Source organism: Theropithecus gelada, chromosome 4, assembly GCF_003255815.1.
Source record: "Theropithecus gelada isolate Dixy chromosome 4, Tgel_1.0, whole genome shotgun sequence".
Lineage (NCBI taxonomy): Eukaryota > Metazoa > Chordata > Mammalia > Primates > Cercopithecidae > Theropithecus > Theropithecus gelada.
Window position 1 is genome coordinate 68,809,542 of NC_037671.1, and position 19,134 is coordinate 68,828,675.

At 35.9% G+C, this 19,134-nt stretch overlaps 1 protein-coding gene across 2 annotated transcripts in view; it reads right to left on the bottom strand.

The window, feature by feature from the left end:
* Positions 1-19,134, bottom strand: part of LMBRD1 (LMBR1 domain containing 1) — a 129,415-nt gene that overhangs the window by 74,244 nt on the left and 36,037 nt on the right. For both annotated transcript variants that reach the window (XM_025382188.1, XM_025382189.1), the window contains exons 4-5: positions 9,993-10,090; positions 7,252-7,319 (exon numbers count right to left, since the gene is read on the bottom strand). In XM_025382188.1, the coding sequence (XP_025237973.1) occupies positions 7,252-7,319; positions 9,993-10,090 (166 nt within the window). The remainder of the gene's footprint in view (positions 1-7,251; positions 7,320-9,992; positions 10,091-19,134) is intronic.

Below are 19,134 nucleotides of genomic sequence, written 5' to 3' on the forward strand. Positions count from 1 at the left end.
AAAAGAGAAAATAATTGTTTTAATAGCTTTAAAGATAAAATGTTAAATTAGATAGTTTGAAACTCAAATTCTTTTTCTCCAAAACAATAAATAAATCAAATCTGTACTATGCACAGAGGGGAGTGAAGAGTTAAATACCTATGCATTAACTTCATTGCAAATTTGTTTTAATAGTTGTATTACTGCATTCAGTAAAATTTCCCTTGTAATCCCGTATGTTTTCTGCACTTAAAATACTTTATTATACTTTAATAAAGCTGGGAAAAAACAAAAAATAAATATATATTTTGAGAATGGACCATAGGTTTTAGACGATCAAAACAATCCACAAAAAAGGTTAAGGACATCTGTATTAAATCAGTAAAGCAGAATGTAAATATATGCAATTATTTAAGAAAAGAAATATATTAGAAACAGTAAATGTCTCACTATGGAATTGGAAGTGATTATTACTTTTTTATTAGTATTTTTCTATTAATATATCTTTCAAGATTCTATCCAACAGACACAATGAAAGTAGTTTCAAAACTATTTGTTTTTCAACCCACAGGTGAAGAGGAACTGTAGAAATAATAGAGATAGCTAGCATCCTAGGACCTGCTCTATGATCTTAGACTGGGAAAAGGTAGAATAAATAAATGTTCACTTTATTATCTAGCCCATATCAATAACAAGAAGATAATCCAGAGATTAAGGTAAAGAGCTGGGTATCCCTTAGGTTGTATATGGGTAGGAACAAACAGGAGTAGGAAGTAAAAAAAAAGAAAAAAAGAATCCCTATTTCCTATTGCTACTGATAACTCTTATTTTAAAAATGACTGGGCACAGCATGTCAGGAGGTTAAATTTCTAACAATCTGCATTGACTTCAGTTTACTATATTCTTCTTAATCCTCGAGACTTATTTCTCCCCACTTTTAGAAAAAAAAGGTGCTTACTCACAGGCATAGAGGAATAAATGCAGAAAGTTTATTATTTGTTGACCGAGGTATGAAATCAAACAAAGAGCAGAGGTGTGGAATCAAGAAATAAAATTATAACATTTTTGTATATCATACATCCATAACACAAATATAAACTAAGCAAGAAAAAACTACCAATATGATATTCCTTTATTTGAACAGAGTTTGTTCTGGATATCCCAGAAAGTATGTTCTGAACTTGTTAGTTGGGAATAACCAATCTGTGAGAGTGGGAAAACAAAAAATTTCTATGTTGTACAAAATACCACCTATCGTACTATTAAAAAAGAAATATGTATTAGGATATCTAAAAATAGCATTCATACTCATAGGGCTCAATATGCAATATTCTAAAACTCAGTATGTCAGTTTTAGGTAATCAAAGATATTGTACAGAAAGAGAAGAAAATTAATTAACCCTTGCTCTTGATGACACACGTTCAACAACTCCTGAGCAGAATTATCTAGTAGTTCAAATATTCAAAAAAGAGTAACACCAGAGGGAACCTTATATAACCAAAAAAAACTAAAAAGACTAAAAAGACTAAGTGACCCACACTACTATCAGAATGACTTCAGGAAAATACTTCGAAAGCATCCATCAGAAAGTTAACATTTGAGCACTTAGTATTTTAGGTATAAACGAAAGCACAAATTCAAAGCAGGTTCCTAAATCACTTTACCACCAGGATTTTATAATCTAAAAAACAGACCTAAAATATTTTCACATAAACTAAGAAAACATCCATAAGTAGAACTCAAAACATGGCAAAGGCACTAATTAATCAACACAGACCCTGGCCTTAACTCTGCAGGACGTTGATGAACCCGGCTTTCCTTTTTCAATGGAACTGATGTAGGGTAAGAAGACCCAGAGGGCAGAGCAGCACCTGACTGGTATAAAAGCATGTCGACCTTTTAACCACCAGAAAGAACAAACCACTGTTCATTAGCCAAATAGCAGCCCCACAGACAGAGATCTATAAAGAAAAAGAAATGCCTACCAACAGATGAAAAGGCAACTGAAGTCAAAGTTATAATACAGATACATCAGTTCTGAGGAAAGAGACAGCAGTTAAGATTATCAGGTATTTAGTATACTAAATGAAATGGTGATGACATTAAAGTGACCAAGAGTTAGTATACAACGGGATTTGTGTGGTAGAAAGGTTCACATACTTTTAAAATTTCAGCCCTTCTAGAAAAAAAAAATGTACACAGAGCACCTCAGCTTCCAAAAACACAAAGTATTAGATTAAGCCATTTATGACTAGTGTTCCATTATTGGAATATTAAGCTTGTGGGAGTTATTTATATTTCACTGCTCAAGGTCATCACCAAGGTCTGATTTTTCACTAAAAAAATTTGCAACCTCTGGCATAAATGGGTTAAAATACAAACTAGAGTCTAGTAAGACAACACTTTTCCCTCATGCCCTTGAAAACAATAAAACTAAAAAACTGCTTAGTAAAAATATTTTCTACCCAATCTGATTCACTGAATTAGCTTAACACACATTATCTCTTCAGAAAGAGACAAAGAAAAAGCTAATGAATTTCAGTAGATATGAAATGGAAATGATGAATTCAGCAGACTGAAAATAAGATGTTCACTTCTTACACTCCATCACCAAGTCAATTCATATTTATCTTCCAAATAGCTTATGTTTCTTCCTCTCTGTTCTCTTGGTAACCACTGTAGTTCGAAAGCTCACCTGAACTTATATAATGGCTACTTAACTGATCTTCCTACCTACTATTTACATACCACTTCTCCAACCCAACAGCCAAAATCCTCTTGCAATACATCCTCCACAGTGCTGTAACTTTTTTTTTTTGGAGACAGAGTGCCACTCTGTTGCCAGGATGGAGTGCAGTGGCTCAATCTCAGCTCACTGCAACCTACACCTCCCAGGTTCAAGCTCTTCTCCTGCCTTAGCCTCCCAAGTAGCTAGGATTACAGGTGCACACCACTATGCCCAGCTAATTTTTGTATTTTTAGTAGAATTCACTATGTTGGCCAGCATGGTCTCGATCTCTTGACCTCGTGATCCACCTGCCTTGACCTCCCAAAGTGCTGGGATTACAGGCAGGAGTCACCATGCCCGGTCCACAGTGCTGTAACTTTTAAAGTCATATATATTTATTTTCATGCATTCATGTACACAAATATATACACATCTTCACTGTCTTTCAATTACTCAGTAGGACAAAATTTAAAATTTCTTAAATATGGCATGTAAGACCCAGAGTCTGGCCGGGCGCGGTGGCTCAAGCCTGTAATCCCAGCACTTTGGGAGGCCGAGATGGGCGGATCACGAGGTCAGGAGATCGAGACCATCCTGGCTAACACGGTGAAACCCCGTCTCTACTAAGAAATACAAAAAATAGCCGGGTGAGGTGGCGGGCGCCTGTAGTCCCAGCTACTCGGGAGGCTGAGGCCGGAGAATGGCATGAACCCAGGAGGCGGAGCTTGCAGTGAGCTGAGATCCGGCCACTGCACTCCAGCCTGGGCTACAGAGTGAGACTCCGTCTCAAAAAAAAAAAAAAAGACCCAGAGTCTACTTACCTGGCTAATGTCATGTCATATCCTGTCACTTGCCCACAGGAACACTTGAAACATCACATTACCCTTCTTTTTTTGAGGGGAGGGGAAATCTAAATTCACATCATACTTTTTATGTCATTCTTCAAACACTCCATGCTAACCTCAGCCTCCCAGTTAGTATATTTTATAGACTGAATTGTGCTCCCTAAAAATTCATACGTTGCTGGCTCTCTGCTCCTCCACTCTATAGAGAGCCTCATCTTTGCAGCAGCACCAGCCACATCACTGAGACATCATGGTGGAAGTGAAGGGCAGAGTGAATGGATTTGGTCATAGTGGTGCCTGGTCACCAGAGCTCCTTTTAACCCTGGCAAAGGGAATATTGTTGCCATCATTGACCCCTCAGTGACCTTAACTATATGGCCTACATGTGCCGACATGACTCCACCCATGGCAAGTTGTAGGGCACTGTCAAGGCTGAGAACTGGAAGCTTGTCGTCAATGGAAATCCCATCACCCTCTTCTTACAGGTGCAAGATTTCACCAAAATTAAATGGGGTGATTTGGGTGCTGATAATGTTGTCAAGTCTACCAGCATCTTTACTACCATGAAGAAGGCTGAGATTCTCTTAGAGCAGGGAGCCAAAAGGATCCTCATCTCTGCCCCTTCTGCTGATACCCCCATGTGATGGGCCTGAACCATGAGAAGTACAAAAATGGCATAAAGATGGTCAGCAATGCCTCCCGCACTATCAACTGCTTCGTCACCCTGGACAACTGTGGCATCATGGAGGGACTAATGACCACAGTTCAAGCCATCATTGGCACTCAGAAGACCATGAATGGTCCCTTTGGGAAACTGTGGTGTGACAGCTGTGGGGCTCTCGAGAACATCATCCCTGCCTCTACCTGTGTTGCCAAGGCTGTGGGCAAGGTCATTCCTGAGCTACAGGAAGCTTACTGGCATAACTTTCCATGTCCCCACTGCCAATGTGTTCATTGTGGACCTGATGTGCCATCTGGAGAAACTTGCCAAATATGATGACATAAACAAGATGGTAAAGCAGGCATTGGAGGGTCCCCTCAAAGGCATCCTGGACTACCCTGAGCAACAGGTTGTCTCTTCCAACTTTACTAGTGATACTCTTTCACCTTCGATGCTGGGCTGGCCTGCCTTCAACAACTACTTTTTCAAACTCATTTTCAGATATGACAACGAATTTGGCTACAGCAACAGGGTGGTGGAACTCATGTTCCACCTGGCTTCCAAGGGGTAAGAGCCCCTGATCCCCAGCTCCAGCAAGAGCACAACAGGGAGAGAGAGGCCCTCAGCTGATGGGGAGTCCCTGCCACACTCAGTCCCCCACCACACTGAGAATCTCCCCTGGTCACAGTTTCCGTGCCAGACCCCCTGAAGAAGGAGGAACCTAGGGAGTACCACTTTGTCATGCACTATCAATAAAATCCCCTGTACTCAACTCTCCAAAAAAAAAGAAAAAAGAAAATCCCTACCTTGAAGCCCTAACTCCCAATGTAATGGTATTTGGATACAGGTCCGTTAGCAAGGGAATTAGGGTTAAATGAAGTCAAAAGGGTGGGGCCCTAATTATCCCATGGCATTGGTGTCCTTATAAGAAGAGGAAGAGACACCAGAGAGTGCTCCTTCTCTCTCCTGCACCCTCTCACTCTCCCCGTCCCCTTCTCCCTCTACAAGCACAAAGGAAAGGCCACGTGAAGACAGAGCAAGAAGGTGGCCTTCGATAAGCCAGGAAGAGAACTCTCACCAGAAACCAAACTTGCCAGCACCTTTAACATAGACTTCTAGCCTCCAGAACCATGAGAAAATAAATGACTGTTATTTAAGCCACCCAGTCTATGATACTTTGTTATGGCAGCCAAAGCAGACGAAAACAATATACATGTTATTCATCTTTTTCATTTGTCAGGTCAGCTGACCAATTCCCATTCCTTCGAATCTCAACTCAAATATTACTTCCTCTTAGATCTCCTGATTCTTCAAGGCAGAGTAAGAACCTGCTCCTCTACCATCAACATCTGGTATGTATCTCCTATCAGAGCACTTAAACACCGTAATTCAAGGTATGAATCTGCATGCCTCCACAACGTAAACCTAGAGGACAGAGACCATGGTCCTCTATCTTTAGCCCAAAGATCTAGCATAGCATCCAACACATAAGTGTTCCAAAAATGTATGAGCTACATGAATCAGTTAAATCTAGATCACGGCTTTGCCATAAAATTATCTAGTTTTATCTTAAAAGAAACTCTGAATATGCCACCTTCAAAAATATTTCAAGACCTTTTGTCAATCACTTAACCTAAATGCACACCTCATTCAAACATTTACATATGGTAATGAGAAGAACACTGTCCTAGATGGCTGAAACGCTAATAATCTTTAATTCACTACTCTTTTATTCTGACTGTTGCAAAGATTTGTAGTTTTATTGGTGATTCTCATTCATGTTCTAAAATAGGAGTTGGCAAACTACTGGCTGCCTGTGTTTATAAATAAAGTTTTTCTAGAACACAGTCATGTTCTTTACGTATTGTCTGATTACTTCTGAGCTACAAGAGAGACACAGAGACCATACAGACAGTAAATCTAAAATACTATCTATGCTTTAAGAAAAGTTTGCTGATTTCCACTCTAGATAATTCAGGTTTACATACAAGGGACATCTACGTTAACAAGGGAAATTAACATAAGTAGATTTAGCTTTCTTAAAAAGCCAAAAAAATACTTTAGAAATATACTCGGTAGCTAAAATACATAGAAAAACCACTAAAAAAGGTGCTTACAAAAAGTACTCTTTTTCATGACACATCAAGGCAGGTAAAAATAATTGAAAATATGACTTGACTATAAAACACATGCATCCTAAGAACTCCGGGAACTACAAAAAGTTACTCAACAATTTTATTCCTATTAAAGTTACATATAATAAGTAATTTTTTTTTATTTATGGAAAGTTATGTATTGAAAATTGTGAGACTAAATTATAAACAGAAACTTCAAAAAATTTATTAATTCCTAATGTATTTCCTAACATAAAAAAAGACAGACTAATGACCTATTTTTAACAAAGATAAATGTCTTCCATTAACAAGGATAAATTTTAGATGTACAAACAAATAAGCAAAATGTTACTGATATAAGTATAAAAACAAGAAGAATTAAGAAAGGAAATTCACTGACAAAGATTTAAAGACTGATAGGGTCAAATCTGAAAAGATGCACAGACAAGGATTTTCATCAAAGTGTTATTTATAATAATGGGGAAACATTATAAATGTCTAAGCAGTTATCACTAGAAGATCAGTTAAATATATTTTTGTATCCTTAGAAGGAAATGCAATGTAGTCAAAATTGATGGATCTACACTTACTATCCTGAAGAGATGCCCGCAATATGTTAAGAAGTAGATTACCAAGAATTATATAAAATATAATCACATTTGTGTAAAACTAAAACATGTAGGGTGCATGCAAGAAGGGAGGTGCACTCTGCATGCATTCAAGCACATAAAAATGTCTAGATGAAAGGACAGACAAAACTGTTGAATTGTGGCTATTGTTCTTTGGAGATACAGAGAGTGGATTGTTCTTTTCTTTTTTACATTTTTTTTTCTTTCCTAGATTTTTCTGAATGATCCTTTTATTATTTTTTTCAAATAATTCTATTTCCATTTCATGGTTAAAAGAAAAAAAACAAGACTTACCCAACTAAAAGAAGCAGTGCACAAATCACAACAAATCCCAAAGTATACTTGAGTGCCGTTTTAATTTGCTAGATGCCAAGGAGAAAAAAGTATAACATTTAGCAAGTCCTTTAAAATATAAAATATTCTTGCAACAGTTTAACAGTACCTTCACATCAGATACACGCTTACAGTCAAAGGTTTCAACTAAGGTTGAAAACCTTAAAATTTAAAGAAAACGGATACACTACATCTTAAGTATCTTTGCAAAATAGGAGATTTTAAAAATCTTTTCAATAGTTATGCCCTTGTAAAAACCAAACCACCTAAAGTATAGTTGATTCTCCAGTAGGCATCTTTAGTAAAATTATCAGAATATGTAATACTCCCCCAGACAGCAATCAGAATCTACAATGCCCCAATCCAATTCATCAAAATGGTTTATAATAATCAACACAATATACACATTTTTGTTTGAGTATATACATGAGTATAAATATACTTGTATATATACTCATATATACATATATGTAAGTATACATACACATACATATTTATGTATTTATATTTATACACATATTCATAAATATTTATGTATTTATGTATGTGTATATGTGTATATATACTTACATACATTAATATATATTTCATACATATATAACATATGCCAGGCACTGATAAGAACATCACATATGTTAACTCATTTAATTCTCATAACAACTCTAAGATAGCTTGTTCTCATCTTTACTTTAGACATAACGAAGCTGAAGTCCAGAGAAGTTAATAATCTCTCCTAAGGCACATAGGTTATAAGTGATTAAGTAAGTACTTAAGACCAGGAACTTGGGAATTTAAAAACTATGTTTTGCTTGGTGCCTATAATATACTCCAAAGGCTAAGAAAAGCAAATAAAGACAAAGCTGGACATTCTGAATATGAATTAAAAAGTGAATAATAATCTCATTTTAAATCAGTCAGAAATAACATTTGTGCTCTCAGACTAATGAAGTATCTAAAAATGATCTTTTAAAATTTGAATGAATGTTTCACACAGTAAGTTCTTATTCACAAAGGGGATAAGACATCCCTTAGGAAAAAAACTGAAGAAAAGATAAAGAAGATCCTAAGATCAACCAAAGGGTAGAAGAATGTACACTCTGGAAGAAGTGAAAAAGACTGCATAAATCTCATGGAGATTTTATTACATTTGCAACTAGCTACCTTACTTTACATACCTTGGTTTTTCCAAATATAGAGTAATATAGTATCTGTAAATAACAGTTTTGACTCTCTTTATAAATATTTAAATGTCTATTTTTTTTTCTCTAACACTACGCTGATTATCACTCTAGGAGTCATTTAAAATACTGTTAATTTACTTGCTCCTAATCTTAATGCCAATGCTCTTGAGGTTTTAAGCATGATTAAGCATGATGCTAGCTTTTGACTGAATGTATTTATTTCTATATTTAAATACAAATGTAAACAAGGTATAAAACAAAATCCTGTAAGTCAAAAAGACATTTAGTCTTATTGTACAACTGTTCTCCTAAATTACAAAGTGTTCGATTTTGACATATACCTTTTAATATACATTTTTTCTTTGACCTATTAATTACTATATACTAATAGATTTCCTGATTTTCAGCCACCTATGCAATTGAGAGACAGGCCCAATTAAGTTATATAATATTAATATATTTCTAAGATTCTCCTGAATTATATTTGCTATTATTTTAATTAAGATGTTTATACCAATACTTAAGTGATAATGATCTGCAGTTCTGAACACACATGTGTGCTGTATTTGTCAGGTTTTTAAAAAGTCAGTCCTTTTTTTTGAGACAAAGTCTCACTCTTGTCGCCCAGGCTGGAGTACAGTGGTGCAATCTCGGCTCACTGCAACCTCCGCCTCCTGGGTTCAAGCAATTCTACTGCCTCAGCCTCCAGAGTAGCAGGCCCCCACCACCATGCCCAGCTAATTTTTGTACTTTTGTACTTTTACTAGAGACAAGTTTTCACCATGTTGGCCAGGCTGGTCTCTAACTCCTGACCTCAGGTGATCTGCACACCTTGGCCTCCCAAAGTGCTGGAATTACAGGCATGAGCCACAGCACCCGTCTAAAAAGAAAGTCAGCCTTATCCTGGATTAGTAAGTACAACCTGTAAGTGCTCCTTCTTTATGCTTTTGAACAGGGGCCAGCAAACTACATTCAGTGTGCCACATCTGATTCATTTTCTGTTTTATTGGATTATAAAATGTTCATTGTCTCTGAATACTTTTAACACTATAATGGCAGACTTGAGTAGCTAAGACAGAGACCATATAGCCCACAAATCCTAAATTATTTACCTCCTGGCCTTCTACAGAAAAAATTTTGTATGCCTGATCTAGAATTGCTTTGTCTAAAATAATAGTCACAAGCCACATGTGGCTAGAAAGCACTTGAAATGTGGCTAGCTTGAACTGTTGTGTAAAATACAACCCAAATTTCAAAGACTTAGTGTGAAGAAAAGAAACTTAATATTTCATTACTAGTTTGTTTGACTATATTTGAAATAATATTTGGAATATATTATGTTAAATACAATGTATAATTAAAATTAATTTCAACTGTTTCTTTTTATTTTAATTTAGCTAATATTGTATTTCTATCAGACAACACTGCTCTATAAAAAAATTCAGTCATGTCATTCTCTGAAAAAGCAGGAAATATTATTTTTCTTTCCTAAACTGAGGCCTCTAAAATAAAGATACTTACAGTACATTTACTAGTATCATCATCATCCTTTTCTTCATAATAGAAGTAGACAAAAGGGATCCAGAAGAACACACAGAACAATATAACAGAATATAAAGCTGTGGAAATAAATAATAAACCAAGTTTTACTAAATACGTATGTACTTAATCACAGTTATCTATATGTGTATATACATTCACTTAACAAATTCACTACCCTGATTCTCTCTACTCAAAACTCTTTCTATATAGTATATGATGCCCAAATAGCCTTCTCTGTCCCATGTCCCAAGAGATCAACAGTACTATCAGAATAACAACCTATAATTCAAGTTAACTTTGCAGCAATTTTTTTTTTTTTTTTTGACACGGAGTTTTGCTCTGTCGCCAGGGCTGGAGTGCAGTGGCACAATCTTGGCTCACTACAAGTTCTGCCTCCTGGGTTCACGCCATTCTCCTGCCTCAGCCTCCTAACTAGCTGGGACTACAGGCGCGCGCCACCACACCTGGCTAAGTTTTTGTATTTTTAGTAGAGACGAGGTTTCACCGTGTTAGCCTGGACGGTCTCAATCTCCTGACCTCGTGATCCACCCGCCTCAGCTTCCCAAACTGCTGGGATTACAGGTGGCAATTTCTAACAATAGTAATAACTGGGTCCAGAACAATTGTGGCAGCTGACATATGAGCTCTTACTCTGTACTAACTACAATGCTGAGAACTTCCTATAAACCATCTCATTTAAATGAACTTTAACTTTTGTGTTCATTCCAACTTAAATTTGAGTACACTTGACACAACATTTGCTATTCCGGCAAGTTAAAGAAACAGCTATAAATAATATGGTCTTTTTGATATAAATAATTTTCTCATCTTAAGTTTAAAAAATATGCAGTATTACACAACCAATCTTACGCAAATCAAAACAGAGAAAAGGTAAAAAGAATAGCAGAACAGTAAAATTAGATCTCTATTTACCCATCAATGGACATTGGAGTTGCCTCCAAATTTTGCAATTTGTGAATAACGCAGCTGTGAACATGGAAGGACAAATAGCTCTTCATGATCCTGTTTTCAATTCTTATATTCAAAATTAGATTCAACATTAACTGATAGGAATTACTATTTATCTGCTTTTTCTCAAAAAAAAAAAGTTAGATTTGAAATACTTTTAACCAGTAGTCAGTCAAAATATTTATTTAAATTCAATATAGAGTTTAAGTTAAGCCAAAGATATAGTACCTTTAACAATAAAAACAGAAGAAGGAACATTTGAGACTTAAGCCTAAGAAACCTGTTCTTAAAATCTGTATTTTCACATTCATTTGTTTATACGTATTCATGAAAAATAATAGTACCAGTTTAATTATACAAAGCAATTACAGAATGATAATCATTGTACTCCTTTATAAAAGAAAGCAACTGTTACCATCTCAGACCTATAAGGATGGCTACTAACAAAAAACAATAATAATGACATGTGTTGTCAAGGGTGTAGAGAAACTGAAACCCTGTGTGCTGCTGGTAGGAATGTAAAATGGTACAGCAGCTGTGGAAAACAGTATGATGTTTCCTAAAAAAATGAAAACTGGCATTACATATGATACAGCAATTCCACTTCCAGGTATATGCACAAAAGAGTTGAAAGCAGGGTCTCAAAGAGTTATTTGTACACCCATGTTCATAACTGCATGGTTCACAGTAACTAAAACATGAAAGCCACCCAAGTGTCAATTGATAGATGGATAGAGAGGCAAAATGTGGTATACATAAAACAGAATATTATTCAGCATTAAAAAGCAAGGAAATGATATATGCTACAACACAGATTAACTTAGCATAACTAGGACATTATGCTAAGTGAAATAAGCCAGTCACAAAAGGACACATACTATACGACTCCACTTATATGAGGTACTGAGAGTAGTCAAAATCAAGGAGACAGAAAGTAGGATGGTGGTTGTCAGAAGGAGAGAGGAAAGGCAAAATAGAGAGTTCCCGTTAAAAAGGTATCGTTTCAATTTTACAAGATGGGAAGTGTTATGGAGATGGATGGAACCAATGGCTGCATATTATGAATATATTTAATACCACTGAATAGTATACTTGAAATAGTTAAGATGGTTAAACAAATATGGAAAAAATGCACGTTAGTAATGTATAATAAAATCTAAATTACTTATTGTGTTGGAAGAAATGACTTTAGAGTTAAATAATTTTCTTAACATTTGCTAGCCTTATCTCATTTATCTGGAGGACACTTATGAGACAGCCCTACTACATGCAATACAGATAAAAGAAACTCAAATCAAATAGGACCCTAAATAATCAACAGAGGGGCAGAGTTAATTTACACTTAGCAATCACAAAATGTCAACATACTGAATTTGGCACTACAGACATTTAATGAAATTTATGCAGGCTTTTAATATTATGAGCAACTAATAGTGACAATAAATCTTTTAGGTCAGTGAATATTGGTGTTTCTACTACAAACCAAGGAGTAGTGAGTTTTAACATTTCTATTACAAATCTAAGAGCCAACAGACATAAACATTTATCTACAAGGAACTTAAATTTACAAGAAATAAACAACCCCATCAAAAAGTAGGCAAAGGATATGAACAGACACTTCTCAAAAGAAGACGTTTACACAGCCCACAACATATGAAAAAAAGCTCATCCTCACTGGTCAATAAGAAATGCAAATCAAAACCACGATGAGCTACCACCTCAAGCCAATCAGAATGGTGATTAAGTCAGGAAACAGCAGATGCTAGCGAGGCTATGGAGAAACAGGAATGCTTTTACACTGTTGGTGGGAGTATAAATTAGTTCAACCATTGTGGAAGATAGTGTGGCAATTCCTCAAGGATTGAGAACCAGAAAATACCATTTGACCCAGCAATCCCATTACTGGGTATATACCCAAAGGATCATATATCATTCTACTATAAAGACACATGCACACGTACGTTTATTGCAGCACTATTTACAATAACAAAGACTTGGAACCAACCCAAATGCCCATCAATGATAGACTGGATAAAGAAAATGTGGCACATATACACCATGGAATACTATACAATCATAAAAAAAAGTAAGTTCATGTCCTTTGCAGGGACATGGATGAAGCTGGAAGCCATCATTCTCAGCAAACTAACACAGGAAACAGAAAACCTAACATCTCATGTTCTCACTCATAAGTGGGACTTGAACAATGAGAACACATGGACACAGGGAGGGGAACATCACACACCAGGGCCGGTTGGGGGGTGGGGTCAAGGCGCAGGGAGAGCATTAGGACAAATACCTAATGCATGCGGAGCTTAAAACCTAGATGATGAGTTGATAAGTACAGCAAACCACCATGGTACATGTACACCTGTGTAACAAACCTGCACATTCTGCACATGTATCCCAGAACTTAAAGTAAAAAACAAACAAACAAAAAACAAAAAACAAAAAACTGTAACAAGTACTCCAAAGCTTTAAAAACTTAAATACAAAATGCCATTTGTAAATCACCCTAAATACCATGCCAATATTATGATTAAAATAATCAAATAAAATAATTTGTGTAAAATAGAAAAAAAAAAGAAACTGAATTAGCACAACAGACTTGAGTAGGCTGACAGCCTCACACCAAAAACTTTGATAAACTAATAGGTGGAGTAAAGTTTAGCTTCAGTCTGAGTATGCCACTTGTGTCTGTTACTTGGTGGGCTTGGCCTTTAGATAGCCAAACAGCCTAATGACTATTTTATAAGCATTCCTGGTGCTCCTAATCTTGTGTGATAAACAATCTTTTGAACACCTAAGTTATCATTATATTTAATTAGCATAGCAAAGTGTAAGACAAATTCCTGTACCTCAATAAAAAGACAACCTTTTTTTAAAAATGGGCAGATTTCAATACTTCACTTTAGAAAATATACACAATTTCTGGGCATGGTGACTCACACCTGTAATCTCAGCACTTTGGGAAGTCGAGGCAGGAGGATCACCTGAGTTCAGGAGTTCCAGGCCAGCCTGGCCAATATGGTGAGATCTCATTTCTACTAAAAATACAAAAAAATTAGCCAGGCCTGGTGGCAAGCACCTGTAATCCCAGCTACTCAGGAGGCTGAGGCAGGGGAATCACTTAAAACCAGGAGGCAGAGGTTGCAGTAAGCCAAGATTGTGCCACTGCACTGCAGCCTGAGCAACAGAGCAGGACTGCATCAAAAAGAATGAAAGAATGAAAGAACGAAAGAACGAAAGAATGAAAGAAAGAAAGAACGAACGAAAGAAAGAAAGAGAAAATATATACAATGGCCAATAAGCACATTTTAAAAGATGCTCATCACCGTAAGTCATCAGGAAAATGCAAAGTAAATCTAAATGGCTAAAATTAAACTGGCAATACCAAGTGTCGACAAGAATGCAGAACAACTAACACTATCATACTTTACTTGTAGGAGTGAGGTACAACACTGTAAAAAACTGTTTAGTAGTTTCTTACCAAGTTAAACATACACCTATCACAACCGAACAATTTTCTTCCCAAGCAATAAGGCACAACAACTTATGTTAAAGGACTTCTGCCCAGAGAAGCTTGGTTGATTCGCAGAGTCCAGGGCATTTACTGGAGACTTGCAAAACAAGCGTATTTGCCTAAAGTGACCAGCTTTGATTACCAAAGCTACAGACTCCAAAAAGGAAAGCAAGAATTCACCAAAAATCATGTTTTTGAACAATCTAAACTAGTCGGTAGTGCATGGTTCCATATACAGCTTTACAAAACCACCTTTCAATTAGTAACATAGAGAACACACCAAGGGCTAAGTTTCTGGTAGTCAAAGGTAAGCCACACAGGCAGGACCTCCCTGAAAACATGTAAGCATTCAGCAATATTAGGTCTACTGCATTAACTCTTTCACAAGAATGATGTTTGGAGAAACATCATATGCAGTGATCAAAAACTGGAAATGATCCAAATGATCATCAACAAGTGGATGGATAAGCAAACTGAGTGATACATCCACATAAAAGATGATCACACAGCAATAAAAAAGAAACATGAGATACAGACGAATCTCATAGACCTTGTGTTGAATAAAACAAGCCCGTACACAAGAGTACCTTTCTATGATTGAACATAAGGAAGTTCTAGAATTGACAAAACTAATCTGAGAAGTTAAAAAAAACGGGGCAGCTATTGACTTAAAAGATGTATGGCAACCAAAATTCTCATGTTGCTGGTAAGAGTGCCCACAAAAGATTTTTAGTAATCAACATCTGGGGAAATGAAGTAGAGAACAGACACAATTCTCAACAGACTATAATATCCCTCTAGTAGTCAATAATTCAAAATAGGTTTAAAACCGCTCTAAATATTTGTTTCCCTGATACAACCTTCTAAGCTATCTTCCAATAATCTGACGGTTCTGTTTCCTTTATAAAGATTTCTTCTTTTAGTGCATAAATGTTGAACTGTAAAGAGAGAATTAAATTAACATTTATTTTATAACATTTATCATATGATCAGTTCTAATGTCAAGTTGAGTCTATATATCTGCAAATGGGGAAAAAAATATTGCTGCCTCCACTACCGTGAAACAGGAAAAATTGTTTTTTTAAAAGATCTACATCAAACTCATAGCCATTTTCAAAGGCAAATTATTCTTGACTCTAACAGTTATGACACTCTCATATCCTAACATCTCTCTAAAATATGCTTTTACTTGTAAATGTTTTTGTTAAAAGACTGCTACTAGCAAATAAAAGATAAACAGATTTTTGGTTTAGTAGACCCACTAACATCAAAGAACACATTAAGAAAAAATTTTTAAGCCTCATGTCCATAGAAATTGAGCAAAATTAAACTCATGAAACAAGTTGGTTTTTTAAAACCACTTATCAAGAACTAGCAAAAACGAGTGAATAGAGAGCCACTTAAAGGTCATGGACAAAAACTGTACCAAAGAATACATAGTAATTCCTAATATTTTTAAACATATACGAGGCAACCATCTACCTTTTAAAAGCCACATATCATTAAATTATAACTCACATGAAAATTAACTTGGATACCTTAGACTTTTAAATTGTTAAATTTTTTTTAAAAGTATCCTTCCCAACTACCAATGAAAATAGCTAACATTTACATCAGAACACAATGACAAAAAAAAACTTAGCCAATATTGTGACAGAATAATTAGTCATTACAAAGCTTTTTATTTTAGAGGTCAAAGTATAAAGATATTCTGGGAACTCTAAAAGCCTTCTAAAATTATCTATTTACCCAGCTGAAAAACTCGTGAGTCAAGACTGATAGTTGTATATCTACACCCATTTCCTTTCAGCTGGCATTCCCTTTTCTGACCTTATCCCTTCCTGCTGCAGCCTATTTGAAACTGATACGTGATGGCTTAAACTCTAGCACCATTTTAAAATCTGTGGTGACCCTAAGATGGAAATCATGTCCTAAGGATGGACAGCAGAGAAGGAATGAACTTAGTACTCTCATGATGTTATGGCACTGCCATACCAGCCCTGGAGAGCCTATCTCCATACTTACTTTAAGTAAGACTGAAATACTACATGGCTATTTAATCCAGGTACTTCTGAACTAATAGCAGCCACATGAAATTCCAGAAACAGAATTTGGTACTAGAAATGGGCAAACTCAAATATTTATTCCCGAGCTATTCCAAGCCCTTCGTCATCTTGTCTGTGAAGGGTAAGTATAATAGATCTCAACTAACTTTTGCCACTGAACATGGTAATATCATGAGGTGCCACAGAATCTCATGGGTTCAAGATATACTCCTTGCATTAACTGTGTAGTTGCAACCCTATTTCCCCTAATAGGGTCAATCACTCCATCTGATATGGTAACTATTCACTGGAATAAGAAGATCAAAGTGGCCTGGTAGAAATCATACCTTCTAATTCAAGGGAACCGTTATTTCATCCTATGGTGGAAGTACTCCCAGATACCTAGTAAGAATTATAAACCAGTATGCAAGGTAAGAAGCAAAAGTTTTGTGAGTAACAAACCACTCAAAATTACTAATAAATGAACTACTCAATATTGAATTAGGAATAATAGTGTAAACTTCTATGCTCACTTCTATTTCTTAGTTACCAGTAACAAGTATGTATTTTATGGGAGAAAGAGAAACATAAGTGCTCACTGGTCCCGAGCATTCTCTAAAATGTAGACAGATCTTTCAACTCATCTTACAAGGCTAGTAGTCTTCATACTCACACCTGACAAGAATAATAAGACAAAGAAAAAATTACAGCCCAGTCTTACCTGCAAATTGATTTTTTAAAAAGACCCCAATTAAGAGAGCAGCAAATCAAATCCAACAATACATTTAAAAACAAACCAAAGAAAACCACAAAGATGGCCAACTGGGTTTATGCTAGGAATGCAAAATTAGTTTAAGTATAATCTAGCCACATAGTATATAATATACCACTTGAAAGAATAAACCAAAACAAAACAAAAAAAGCTTTATATGATGATCTTACAGATACTTCTGTATCTTAATAGATGCAGAAAAGGTCCCTTTAAAATGTATTCATTTAACAAATACCTACTGAGTATGTTCCAGCCATCATTCTAGGGCGATGTATACAGCTAAATCAAAACAGAGAAGCCTCTCATGAGACTTAATTCTAGTGAGGAAAAGATACAATATTTAAAATCGTAGTATGTACTACTCAAATTATCTTTTAAAAATTTCTTAAATCAATAAGAACACAAACAACCCAACTGAAAGTTACTTTAAGCAGAAAACTGAAGAAGCCAACAACTTTTTAAAAAACATACAATTTCATTTACAAATAAGTGAAACACAGACTAGTGAACTCTCATTTCACACTCACCAGACAAGCAAAAACTAAACACATATGACAATATCAAAGTTTAGAATATAGAGCAACTAGAAGACTTACGTTCTAATGAGAATTACATTAGTACAAACATTTAGCAAAATAGCTTGTCATTATCTACAATGCTTAAGAATGCATATAACTTATGATCCAGCCATTTGACTGCTATGTATGCACTCTGCACATATACAACAGAAAATACGTACAATAATGTTCATTGCACAATTTTAACAGCAAAAAACTAAATGTCCACACTGATTAATATGCGGCATGGTCATACACAATGAAATTATAGCAAGCCATTTCATATCAAGTTCAGAAATGTAAAACTAAGTAAGAATACAACATGTTAAAACTGAAAGACAAAGCAAGGGATTAACACAAACTAAATTTAGAGTATTTCTAATGGGGAAACAGAAGAAATGGCATCAGGAAAAACACAGGAGACTTCAAAATGACTACCTCAAACTTCACACTTTCTATGATCAATAAATAGTCTGCTAAGAATAAAAGTATATGTCAAGTAAACATCAAAGATGTTGATATTGCAAGACTGCTGTGGTAGGCAGCTTCTAAAATGGCTCCTGATAACCCCGCTTCTGTATTTGTGACCTGTGTAATCTCAGCTTGAGTGTGGGCTGGCACTAGTGACTCAGTGACTCACTGCTAAGGAACAGAATATGAACAAAAGTATTGGGATGTCACTTCTGAGATTAGGTGACAAAAAGACTGGCTTCCATCTTACTGCTCTATCCTTCTCTCTCTGAGACCCCCTGGCTGCCATGTTGTGAGCTGCCCTATAGAGAAGTTCACGTGACAAAGAACTGATGTTACAGGCCAACAGAGAGAGAAACCCTGAGGCCTGTCTATACCCATGTGAGAGAGCTTACATGTCAACTCTCCCCACTGCGGAGTCTTGGGATGACTGCAGTCTCACCAGACACCTTCCTTCTAGCCCAACAAGAGAATCTGACCGAGCACACCCAACTAAGGTGCATCTGGATTCCTCACCCAAAGAAACTGTGAAATAAAGTTTGCTGTTTTAAACTGCTAAATGTTGAGGTAATTTGTTACATGACAGTAGATAACTAGTACAACTACTGACAGTATAGCAAAGTGAGTCGGACATCTGCTGTATAAGTACTAAGAATATACAACTTGAGAATAAAAACCATTTACAGGGTTGAACTTAGTCATATTCTGAAGAATAGTCGTTTTCCCCATGGATATTTTTGGTTATTTCCTCCTCTCAATGGTATTTATTCCAAGGTTTACACTG